This window comes from Myodes glareolus, chromosome 7, assembly GCF_982192425.1.
Source record: "Myodes glareolus chromosome 7, mMyoGla1.1, whole genome shotgun sequence".
NCBI classification, from domain to species: Eukaryota; Metazoa; Chordata; class Mammalia; order Rodentia; family Cricetidae; genus Myodes; species Myodes glareolus.
Window position 1 is genome coordinate 49,320,047 of NC_142032.1, and position 12,407 is coordinate 49,332,453.

The 12,407-nt window shown below is 36.3% G+C and overlaps 1 protein-coding gene across 1 annotated transcript; it reads right to left on the reverse strand.

Annotated features, from left to right (window-relative positions):
- Window positions 1-959: 959 nt before the first annotated feature.
- Window positions 960-1,940, reverse strand: LOC148121386 (olfactory receptor 5B2-like). The gene has a single exon (XM_087907604.1). It carries the CDS (start codon window positions 1,938-1,940, stop codon window positions 960-962), a length of 981 nt encoding a protein of 326 aa, XP_087763730.1.
- Window positions 1,941-12,407: the final 10,467 nt, after the last annotated feature.

Below are 12,407 nucleotides of genomic sequence, written 5' to 3' on the forward strand. Positions count from 1 at the left end.
TTCCTGCCTCCCAGCACATGAAGTCTAATGTGTGATCCCAAACAGTCTTGGGAATGAAGCCTGTTCTGGTGTATAGCTGATCTGCTCACAATCACATCACTAAAGAAAACAGCAGTTGTTAAACTCCCATAGTTCCTCAGCTAGCAATAAGTTTTTGTGCCCACCTCCTGCTCCTAACCTGGAATGTTTTATGGCTGAGCCTATGCAGATGTTGTGTGTGCTGTGTCACAATCATTGAGAGTGCCTGTGTATAGCTGCCATGTTGTGTACAACAACACTGGTTGCTAGATGTCGTCTATTATACCTGCCTCTTAAAATCTCCCAGTCTTCTCTTTCACAAATATTCTTGGAGACTGTGGAAAGGGGGTCTGATATGTATATCCCAATTAAGACTGAAAACGCTACAGTCTTTTATTCTCTGCCCGTTGGACATTTTTTTATTCTTTAGGAGACTAGCATTATTGTTCCACATTTGCTCTGATCTAATGAAGTTCTAGTCACCCCAAAATGACAAATTTTTGTATCCTCTCTCAAAAACTAGTATCTCCTTCATATTTGAGTCTTTGTAAGGCTTAACTGTCATCTTCTGGGGTAGATTGTTAGAGGAAATGCATACATGTACTACTTAACATTTGAATAATTCTGTGAGTTATATAATAGTGTATGAGAATACTGCCTAAAAATGCCAAGTAAGCCAGCTGAATTAGCTCTGCAGGATAAGAGATCTAGTGAAGAACAGCAAAGATTGCCTAGAATATAGCAAATATCATTAACATAAAAGAAAATGTGACTATTCTGGAGCACCCAGCTCAGTTGAAGCTATAAAGCATGCAAAAACTCATGAGTGAGTCTAGACTAGAAACAAAGAGGCTTCCCTGCCCAGCCAAGTATATATGATAGCAAATCATTGCCTTGAGCCACTAATGGAAGGAATTTTCTACTACACAACATATAAATGATTAATTGCAAAAAATGTGTAAATCTCTAATTAAAGCTAGGTGCTGAGCAGACTTCATCTTCTCAATGACTTTCTTTAATGCGTTATGAACCTCTTTATTCCTTAAGCTATAGACAATTGGGTTCAACATGGGAACTACTATGGTATAGAACACAGATGCCATTTGGTCATTGTCCAAGGAATGACTAGAACTGGGCTGTAGATACATGAAGATTATAGTTCCATAGAATATGGTCACAGCAGTGAGGTGGGATGCACAAGTAGAGAAGGCTTTCTTCCGTCCTTCTGCTGAACGCATCTTCAGGATAGCAATGAATATGAAAGCATAGGAGGTCAAGATAACTATCAGAGCAAAAAAGACATTGAAGGAAGTTATGATAAAGAGCACAATCTCATCCACATATATATCAGAGCAAGAAAGATCCAGGATTGGAGGAATATCACAGAAGAAGTGATGAATCACATTAGAATGGCAAAAGGAGAGATCAAAGATAAACCCAGTATAGATAGAAGATTCAGCTAAGCTGAACACATAGCAGCCAATCACCATGTGAGTACACACACTAGTAGTCATAGTAGCAGCATAATGTAAGGGCTTGCAAACTGCAGCATGTCTGTCAAAAGCCATGACAGCAAGTAAGAAACAGTCTACACTTGCAAAAGACACAAAGAAGAACATTTGAGCAACACATCCCCCATAGGAGATAACTTTGTCCCCTGTGAGAAGCCCAGCCATCACCTTTGGAGTCACAGCTGAAGAGTAAACACAGTCTGCCAGAGAGAGGTTACTGAGGAAAAGGTACATGGGAGTGTGGAGACGGGAGTCCAGCCAGATCAACACAATCATGCCCAAGTTCCCGATCAGTGTGATGAGATAGATGATGGTGAATGTTATAAATAGAGGGACTTCCAGTTCTGGGTTTTCAGTTAGGCCCAAGAGTATAAATGTACTCAGTCTACTACTGTTTGCCACATACAACATTTTGATATTGTATTTTACCTGTCAAAATCAAGAAAGGACATGAACAGGTTGATGAAGTATGTCTTTCTCAGAGTGTATGAGACACTTGGTTCAATTATCAGTAATCCCCACAAGTAAACACATGATAAAACAGGGAAGAACACTTAGATAGTTAAAAATTAATAATCACTATAGCATTCTAAATATATATGGTGTTACTACTAACAGCAATGATGTATGCACATGTTATTGGAATAGAGAAAATGAGAAAGAGAAAAAAAATGTTTGAACCTTATCACTCAGACAGTTCGTGTAGGTAACTGTCTAACTTTCATTCAAATTTACTTAGGCAAAATAAAACTTTCACAAACATTAAATACTAGTAAGGAAGGTGTTTCCAAAGTAAAAACAGTAATTTTCAAATGCCATCTTGTGCTACAGCATAATCTATTGAAGTTCAGGATTGACCACTTACCTTATTTAACTACATAATCTCATTATAAAATAGCCTCTATGCATAGTTCTCAAAGTCCATGGTAAATATCTGCTGTAAATATGATAATCCTTAAGCAAACAAGTGTAATCCACGATTACCATTGAATTAGGACTATACATTGTAACATATTGGGATTAATGAAGGATACCTACTGTAGGTATTATCTACCCCCTTTTCTGAATCTAGCAGTAATAGTTCAACACTGAGGTTCCATAAACACTTCTTCATTCATGAATGTATTTTAATGAGTCCATTCTTTGTAACTCTAAACGTAATACTAGCGACATTCTTCTTTGTGCCAGACATTGTTGTCCTAAGTCTTATAGATTCATACTCTAAACATTCTAAATTTAAGCATGAGTACCAAAACAGTAATTTTTTGGTTATGATGCTAATTCTCTGTGAGTCTTAAACTTAGAATAGAGATAAACATGCATACTTATAGACGAAGTATAGCTTATGTTTAGTATAGCTAAACATACTTAGTTTTATACTTTGACTAGAGATAAACATACTTATAAGAGAATGCCATTCTACCTATGAATCAGAAACAGGAAGATTGTGTGTTAAATGCTACCTGAGTGTCAGTACGAGGCCAGCCAGAATAGCTCAGCAAGACTCTGTCTAAAACTAAAAAGCACTTAAAAGTAAATGAGAGCAAGGGGTGGGAGCAGAGCATCCCAATGAAGAGTTTATCTGCTGTGAACAGGATCTTGGGTTAATTGCCCAGTACCACAAAAACAACAGAGATTGAAACAGGTAAAGATAAAGAAAGGACAGAGAAGTACATAAAGGTACAGTATGTCTCAAGAAGTATATAAATGTAAATCAATCTGAGGAAGCAAAAGTGCCTGAGCTGCAGGCTATATACCTCATTTTGAAACTTAGCTTTTTTACTTCATAATTTTACTTAATTGCTTTTTTACTTAAAAACTTCTAAATTCTCCAAAGATCGTTTTTCCTCTGAAAAAAGTAAAGCTAGGAGATGCTTCTTGTTTTTGGAGAAACTTATTCACACACACATGAGTGTCTATTGTATACTGAATTAAAACCCAGAGAAACCTCTTTTAAGATTTCCTCATGTTCATGTGACTATCACATCACATAACACACCACATTGATAGTCTATTTCTAGGTGAGTAAACTAACTTAGAAATGCTTGTAATTTCTCTGCAAAAACGGCTATTTGAAGAGCAGTTCCTACTATGAATTTAAACATCTCTAATGATATCTGCTCCCAGACTGCACATGAAGAAGCCAAGCAAAAAACACTTTTCAAATTTTTGTTGATATTTTCATGAGAATATGCTTTTATAATCAATATCTTGTATTATGTTCCATGCAGGAAATTTCAGTGTTCTTCTTTAAAAATTCTCTGAAAAGAGGTTCTGGTATTTTTTAAATTATAATTATGCTTATACTTTTTGAAACAGAGATGAGAATAATAAACAATGGAATGCCATTTAAATATAACTGAAATATATTTATTGTGATACATGTACTTTTAAAATTCGCTGTAGTCTTTATGAATTTGCCTAATGTGAGTCTTTGAGAATTTAGCTATGGCAGGTTTTTCACAGTATTTTATGAATTAAAAGTCATAATCCACTAGTGGATGGTAGAATTAAATGATGAACTGAACCAATAATTTAAAAAATTCTGTTACATATCATTGGTATTATTAGTAATCATTTTCTTTTTGCTTTATTGGTTTTTGTTTGATTTAATATTGTTTTGTTTTGTTTTGCTTTGTTTTTTGAGACAGAATTTCTCTGTGTAACAGTCCTGTATCTCCTGGAACTCACTTTGTAGACCAGATTGGCCTTGAACTCACAGAGATCTACCTGCCTCTGACTCCTGAGTGCTGGGACTAAAAGCATTAACATCACCACCTGGACAGTAATGGTTTCTAACATTGGTGACAGGTGTTTTATGCCACTGCTCAGCTTAATGCTTGCAAATATTAACTTATTTAAGACAAAAAGGAATATAAGGATAAACCTCAAAAGTGAGGGAAAGTGGGAGTATGTGGAAGCTTTACTTATTCCATGAATGTATCTGTGTTGATGTACCTGAATGTGTGTGTGTGTGTGTGTGTGTGTGTGTGTGTAGATGTGTGTTTCCTGTGTCTTAATATAAACTGTACTTCTACCTAGAATTTCCATATTCCCAGAATGCTTGATCTTGGACCCATAAAAAAATCCATCTAAGTACAGTAATAATGTTGCTTTAGAAACACATGCTAAATGGCTCAACAAGCAGGAACGTGGTTGTTTATAGATAGATTTCATTAAGTCCTTCATTAGTTTGCTTAGTGTGTCAAAACTCACTTATTGAGCATGCTCCACATCATAAACACTATCTTAAAAACAGATTTCAAACTATATGGTAATGATGCTACCTTCTATTTGGAAATATCCTTATTGCCTCTGTTAGAGTAAGCATTTGTGATTCCTGAGTGCTGGAAAAAAAGGTGTGAAGCCAGGAGAATATTAGATACTAGAAAGATAAGCACTGATCATTCAATAGGAGAATAGTTACACCTGTACCTTTGCACAGCAGATATTCTGTTTTGGTAGTCTGAACAAAACATAGATTTAGCTAGAAACTTACCTTGTACTTTAAGGGAGCTGGCACTGTGGAAGGTCCTCTCAAAGAAAGAAAGCTTCTGATGAAGAAGTTATCTCCTAATGACTAGTTGAACAATAAAGTTCTCCAGAGACAGACAGATACAAGGAAAAGGTGATTATTTTCTGGTGGTTACAAAATAGTCTCTAACCTGTCACATGGGGATGCTGTAAGAAAAAATAGGAGGTCTCTGATTGCACTCTGTGAAGTGTCCAGCAACTCTAAGAGGAAGGAGGACACCATTGTGAACTGGATATCAATTTTAACTCGAGATTTGTTTGAGCTGGAGGGTGTTGCTGACTCATAATAATATGCAATGGTGAAATAAAACTTCGCAAAATAGCAATTTTCTATATTTCAATAAATAAATACCAAATCTAGGTGGTGGTGGCACATGCCTTTAATCCCAGCACTTGGGAAACAGAGGCAGGCAGATCTCTCTGACTTCGAGGCCAGCCTAGGCTACAAGAGTTAGTTCCAGGTCAGGCTCCAAAGCTACAGAGAAACCGTGTCTCGAAAAATTTTTAAAAAAATACCAAGGGACAAAGAGGGAGGAGGAGAGGGAGGGGGGGAGTGGGAGGGTGTTGGGAGGAGGGGCGTAAATGGAAACTTTTTATAATTTAATAAAATTACAAAAAAAAAATACCAAAATACCTTTGGCAAATGGGCTATTCCTTCTAAAATGATGTTACATAGATTCATGTTGGATACTAAACACCAATGTCTTGAATTCAAAGAACTTATACATGCACAAAGTCCACAGAGAAATTGATGCCCAGGAGGACATCCACAGGTCTTCATTCTATTCAGCTAGAGAAGCAGTAATTAAATTGTCTACAGAGACATACCTACATCAACATTTTAAAGAAGAATAGTCATGCTTTACACTACCTGGAGCATGTGTGTGTGTGTGTGTGTGTGTGTGTGTGTGTGTGTGTGTGTGTGCTTATTGTGTAGCTACATCATACAAATGAAATATTCCCTCTTAGAGGAAGTCAGGAACTTCACAAGATTTAAGAAGCTAATGAAACTTTTAAATGTGTGAGTTTACTGATTCTCAAAGCTTAGAAAGTTACCAAATGCATGATTCCATAACTTTAGTTTGTATAAGCAGCTACCGGTGACATGGGGAAGAGAGACTTGTAGCTCTCTACAAGCTGTATTCAGTTTTTGTGTTTCATTTGTGCTAGTGGAGAATTCCAGACATGCAGCTGCCTTTGAGGCTCTCATGATTTTCTACCACAAATAATCTCCCACCATCCTCCTTTAAGGAGCTGCAATGTACTCACTTGGTCTTCAAGGGAGATTTTGATGGAATTAATTTTTGGTCTGTTCCTGGCACCCCTCTCTCTTCAATGAATTTTTTCATTATTTTTTAGACTCCCTTTACTCTTCTCTTTTCTCCTTCCAGTCACTCCCCCAACCTCCCCACTGCACCCCATCTACTCATTCTCCATTTCTATTCAGAAAAGAGCAGACCACCCATGGATATAAACCAAACATGGCATATCAAGTTGCAATAAAACTAGACACCTTCCCTTACATTAGGCTGGACAAGCAACCTAGTACAAGGAATAGGGTTCCAAGAGCCGGTAAAAGAGTCAGAGAATGCCCCTGTTCCCACTGTTAGGAGTCCCACTAGAAGATCAAGCTACACTGTAACATGAACGGGCCTGCTTGTTGGGGTTTCTGTCCTGCCCGGCCCCCCAGCTGTTTACTCCCAGAGAAAAATCACACACAGATCTTTGTAAGTTATAAAGCTGATTGGTTCATTATCTCTAGCCTCTTACTGGCTAACTCTCACATCTTGATTAACCCATTATTCTGATCTATTTTAGCCATGTGGCTCAGTACCTTTTTTAGTGGGGCAGCTCACTCTGGGCAGGAATGCGAGGAATCAGCTTCCTCCTCCCCAGAATTCTCCTGCTCCCCTTGCATCATTTCCACTTTCTGTCTGGTTTTCCGACCTACACCTCCTGCCTGGCCAATCAGCGTTTATTTAAAACATGATTGACAGAATACAAACAATTCTTTCATAGCACTTCCCCCTCTTTTTAAAAAAAACAAAGAAAAATATCCATAGTCCATTTTTTGGGAATGTGGGTGTAGTATTCCAGGCTACTTCCAGCTGGTTGGGGGTGCTGATAATCTTATGGGGACCTAAAGAAAATTTAGAGTTATGATCAAGTCCTGACTGAAGTATCCTGTGAGTCTTGATCATCTCAGGCAGCAGTCTTGAACCTGTTCTGGATGAAGAACTCTCATATTGAGCCATCTGTTCCTACCAGAGATATCTCAGGTGGTCTCCCTTGATCAAAGATGATTTTTCTTAACTCTGAATAAATCTACAGCCTCTCATTTACTCCAAAGTAACATATCTTTTGACTTCAATTTTGAAGCCAAGGCATTTTCAAAATGCCTATCTTGGATTAATTCTGCAGCATTTACAAGCAAGTCTCTTTTAGCAGCTGTTGCTCCTTCCTCAGCATTTAAACAATTCAAAGAGAGCATAAGAGCATACAGTATCAAGATTCTCTGTGTATTTTCCATCTTTATGCAGCTTTATTTTAACCTCTATTTCTTTTATTTTTACTTTTAACTTTTGGCTTTGAAACAGGTTCTCTGTATATGTTTGTCCTGGAATTCCCTCTCTAGACCAGGCTATCTTTGAACTCCCAGAGATCTGTCTGTCTCTGCCTCCCAGGCCCCAGGCTACTCTACTCGTTCTTTCTTTCTTTCTTTTTTTTTTCTTTTACTCTGAGGACTTTAACCTTTAGCCTGTATATATTTTTAACACAATGTAAAACATTTAGAGGTTTTGTTACTCTTTGAATCTCTCTTTAATGTATATCTCTCTCTTTTTTGAACACATAGGTCTTTAATTTGTTAAGGAATATGGAGAAAACAACAGTCAAAAGCTCTTAAGACGTTTCAAGGTCCTTGCCAGCAAGCAAGCTGCAACAGTGTTTTCATAGTCTAGACTGCCTGCTTGAAAGAGTCAGAGTTTTTCCTGGCAGGACGACCCAGAAAGCCAGTATTTTACAACAGCGCAGCTTTTTTCCTGCTATGGCTGGAAACTGAAATGCTTTACTCTAGTCTTTACCAAGCTTTTTTAGGCTTTTTGTGGATGTAGTTATCCACGTGGGCGCCATTCTGTAACATGAGGCAGGCTGCCTTGTTTGTGTTTTTCTGTCCTGCCCAGCCCTCCAGCTGTTTAGTCCCAGAGAAAAATCACACACAGATCTCTGTAAGTTATAAAGCTGATTGGCTCATTATCTCTAGCCTCTTACTGGTTAACTCTCACATCTTGGTTCACCCACTATTCTGGTCTATTTTAGCCATGTGGCTCAGTATCTTTTTCAGTGGGGCAGCTCACATCCTGCTGCTTCAGTGATCTGGACAGGAATGCGAGGAATCAGTTTCCTCCTCCCCAGAATTGTCCTGCTCTCCTTGCATCATTTCCACTTCTTGTCTGATATTCCCGCCTACACCTCCTGCCTGGCCAATCAGCGTTTATTTAAAACATGATTGACAGAATACAGACAATTTTTCCGCATCACTACACAACTGCAGCATACATGCAGAGGGCCTAGGGAAATCCCATGTGGGATCTCTGGTTAGTTCAGTCTCTGGGACCTCTATGTTTCCAGGTTAGTTGATTCTGTGGGTTTTCATGTGGTGTCCTTGAATCCTGTGGCTCCTAATGCTCTTTTCCTCCTCTTCTATAAGATTCCTTAAGTTCCATCTAATGTTTGGCTCTAAGTCTCTGCATCAGTTTCCATCAGTTGCTGGATGGAGCCTCTCTGATCACAATTGGGCTATGGAGCCTTCTCTTAGATGGAAAGATATCCATTCATGTCTCTCTAGGAAAAAGAAATCATGCACCATGAGTCTGCTTTTATTTAATTCAAGATATTTTCCTTTATATTACTTCTTTTAGCTCCACGTTGTTGGTTTCAGAAAACAATCAAATTTGAAAAAAAAAAAAAAGAATCCTTCCACACTGCTGGTGGTAATGTAAATTAGTATGTCCACCCTTGAACTCAATCTGAAAATTCTCTAAAAGACATTGAAAGGAAAACACTTTATGACTTGATACGCTCCTGCTGGGTATAAACGTCCACAAGAAAGTCAGCTTACTATAAAGATACTCTCATAACCATGTTTATTGATGATACATTCAAAATAGTTGAGTTACATTATTAGATGAATTACCAGTCAACAAATTAATAAACTATGATAGATCGATGATGATAATAGATGATGATGATGCAGATAGATAGATAGATAGATAGATAGGATAGTGCATTATTAAACTTTAAAGCAAGAGTAATTAATGTCATTTATAAATTAAAATGATGCATCATGCAAGTGAAATAAAGCATTCTATCAACACATTTCTCTCATATGTGATATTTAGAGGTAAAAGTACATAAAAATATAAATGGAGAATTATATAAATAAGGAATAAAATAGCTTATAGTGAATAATGATAGTAAATATGATCCAAATATATTCAAGGCATATATAGAAATGTCATAATTATATTCAGCATTGTAAACAGTTAGTAGATACTAATAAAAATTGCTAAAAAAAGATTTCCCCATATACATTATAATTTGCTTCTTTTCCATTTCTTTAAATGAGTTAAATATTACTTAGTATATTCTATATTATTATAAAATTTCCATTCATGAATTACTTTGTTTTAGTTGTATCTACTTTTTTAACACAAACAAGTTTTCCTGCTCTAGTACCTCCCTGCCACACACCCTTCCTCAGAAGCAAATCTATTTCAATTACTGATTTTATATTAACTTCACCTTATGAAAGAGGGAATGTGATAATTTTTAATGTCTTAAATAATGTCTTATTTCTCTTAAGCTGATGCTTTCTCCTTATAATGTCATAACATATTGTCATGTTTTCTTTACCCATCCTTCTGTTGTTGTAGGACACCTAGAACGAATCTATAGATTGGCTCCTGAGAATAGTACAGAAAAAATGGTTTTGTACGTGTTACTTATATATGCTCAGAGTCCTATTGAAAACAATCTACACATTCTGTAGGCTTGTTCATAGAACTTCAGATAAAGGAAATACAAAATAGACTTGACTTACAAGAGAAAAGAGTAGTAGGTTTCTGTGAGCATTTTTTTCTTTTTATAAATATGTCTCTGGTTTTAGCAGAACCTTCATTATAAAATGGGAGAAATGTCAGCATACACAATAGTCCATCTTTACATGGCTATACTAGCGTCTGATGTTTGAGAGGTAGATTATTTCGTGCCACTATATTTTGATTTCGTTATTTTAGAATTTTACCTCAGTCAAATTATTCTAATGTCAGCAGATTGGATTCATCATCTTAAAACCACAAATTCTTTGCTTCTTGTTTTACCAAGAGTTGGTAACTCTTTCTTCATGCATAAATTCTAAGTCAGACATAGGTCTTGCTTTAGCCAGTGTAAGATGATACTTTTAAAAAGAGGAATTTGTGGGTTTAGAGGTGTTGAAGTATTTTACTTTCAGGTTTTGAAAATAATCTCTTGACAGTATCCTACAAACAAGCTGCCTCAGGCACCGGAAGGCAGAATATCATATGGTGATGCAGAAAATAGACCAGACAATACCTAAGTTCAATACCAATAAAAGATTAAAACTATCTTAGGCCTTCAAGTTCAATTGATCTTGTATAATATAAAGAACCTCATGGGTGAACATGGATGAAAATAGAATTGTGTTGTTCAAATGATTATACAAAATACTAAACCATTGTCTTAAAACATTAAAATTTGAGAAAGCTTGTTACACAATAATAGATAACTGATTAACCATACAGATTTTTAAATCTCTTGGATTCAGATTGAGTGCTGACCAGCCTGTAATCATAGTACACAGAAGTGAGAGGCAAGTGGATCTCTGTGAATTCAAATCCAACCTGTCTTTCATCATGAGTGCCAGTTCAACCAAGGCTACACAGTTAGACTCTTGTCTCCAAAAAAATCATAACAGAAAAGAAAAAGAAAAAAGTACAAATTGGTACACTGAAAAGTTGCCTTTGCAAGCAAACTAACTAGTTTTGTTATTTTCTCTGTTCTGTTAACCTAGTCGAGTTATCTGACTTATAGTTTGAATTACTTTAAGACTTTTCTGTGTTTATTTTGTATTGTATGTATTAACAGACTTTTCTATCTTTAAAAACAACCTTCCTCAAGGCCCAGCAATACCACTTTTGGGTATACGCCTAAAGAATGCTCAATCATACCATAAGAACACATGCTTAACTATGTTTATACCAGCATTGTTTGTCATAGCCAGAACCTGGAAAGAACCTAAATGCCCCTTGACTAAAAAATTGATAAGAAAAATGTGGTACATATACACAATGGAGTATTACACAGAAGAAAAAAATAATGACATCTTGAAATTTGCAGACAAATGGATAGATTTAGAAAACATCATACTGACTAAAGTAACCCAGACCCAGAAGGATAAATATCATATGTACTCTCATAAGTGGCTTTTGGACATAAAGCAAATAAAACCAGTCTACAGTTCACAATCCCAGAGAACTTTAGACAACAATGAGGACCCTAAGAGAGCCATGCATGGATCTAATCTACATGGGAAGTAGAAAATGACAAGATATCCTGAGTAAATTGAGAGCATGGGGACTATGGGAGAAGGTTGAATGGGAGGAGAGAGAAAGAGAGGGGAGCAGAGAAAAATGTATAGCTCAATAAAATCAATAAAAAAGAAAAACATATTTTAAAAAGACAGTGATGAGGATGTAGTGCAGCTGGTGAATGGCATTTTTAACGAGCAGAAAGCTCTGGGTTCATTCTCCAACACCACATAGAGCCAGGCTTGATGGCTCACACCTACAATCAGCACTGAAGATGTAGGCAAATCAGAAATTCAAGGTCAGTGTTGGCTATATGGTGAATTGGGGCTAATCTTCATTACAGGAGGCCATGTCTCAAAAGGATAAGCAAAAAAAATTAGGAAAAGATATTTTGTGCTGTGCTTGACTAAGTGTCAGTGAAACAGACTTGTTAAAGGTGTTTGCTGAAGTGTCATTTCTTATTGACTTGGAGGGAAGAAAGCAGCAAGATACATATACATTGCCATATTTGCAGTAATTCTGCTTTGAAACTGTGTTGTTAGAAAGTATCAATTGATTACTACCAAGTGTCAGTAGAGCACTTGTTCTTAAATAAAAATATTCATCAAGAAAAAATAGAATCCTTTAGAAAAATAGAATAAACCAAAATAATAGCTGAAAATTTTAAATTTTTATCAATATTTTTAAAAAATAACTGTTGGCAATAAAAATGTATAATCTAAAATTTGAAAAAAAT

Coding starts and splice junctions, on each gene's coding strand:
- LOC148121386 (XM_087907604.1), bottom strand. CDS start 1,940: ATGTTGTATGTGGCAAACAGTAGTAGACTGAGTACATTTATACTCTTG.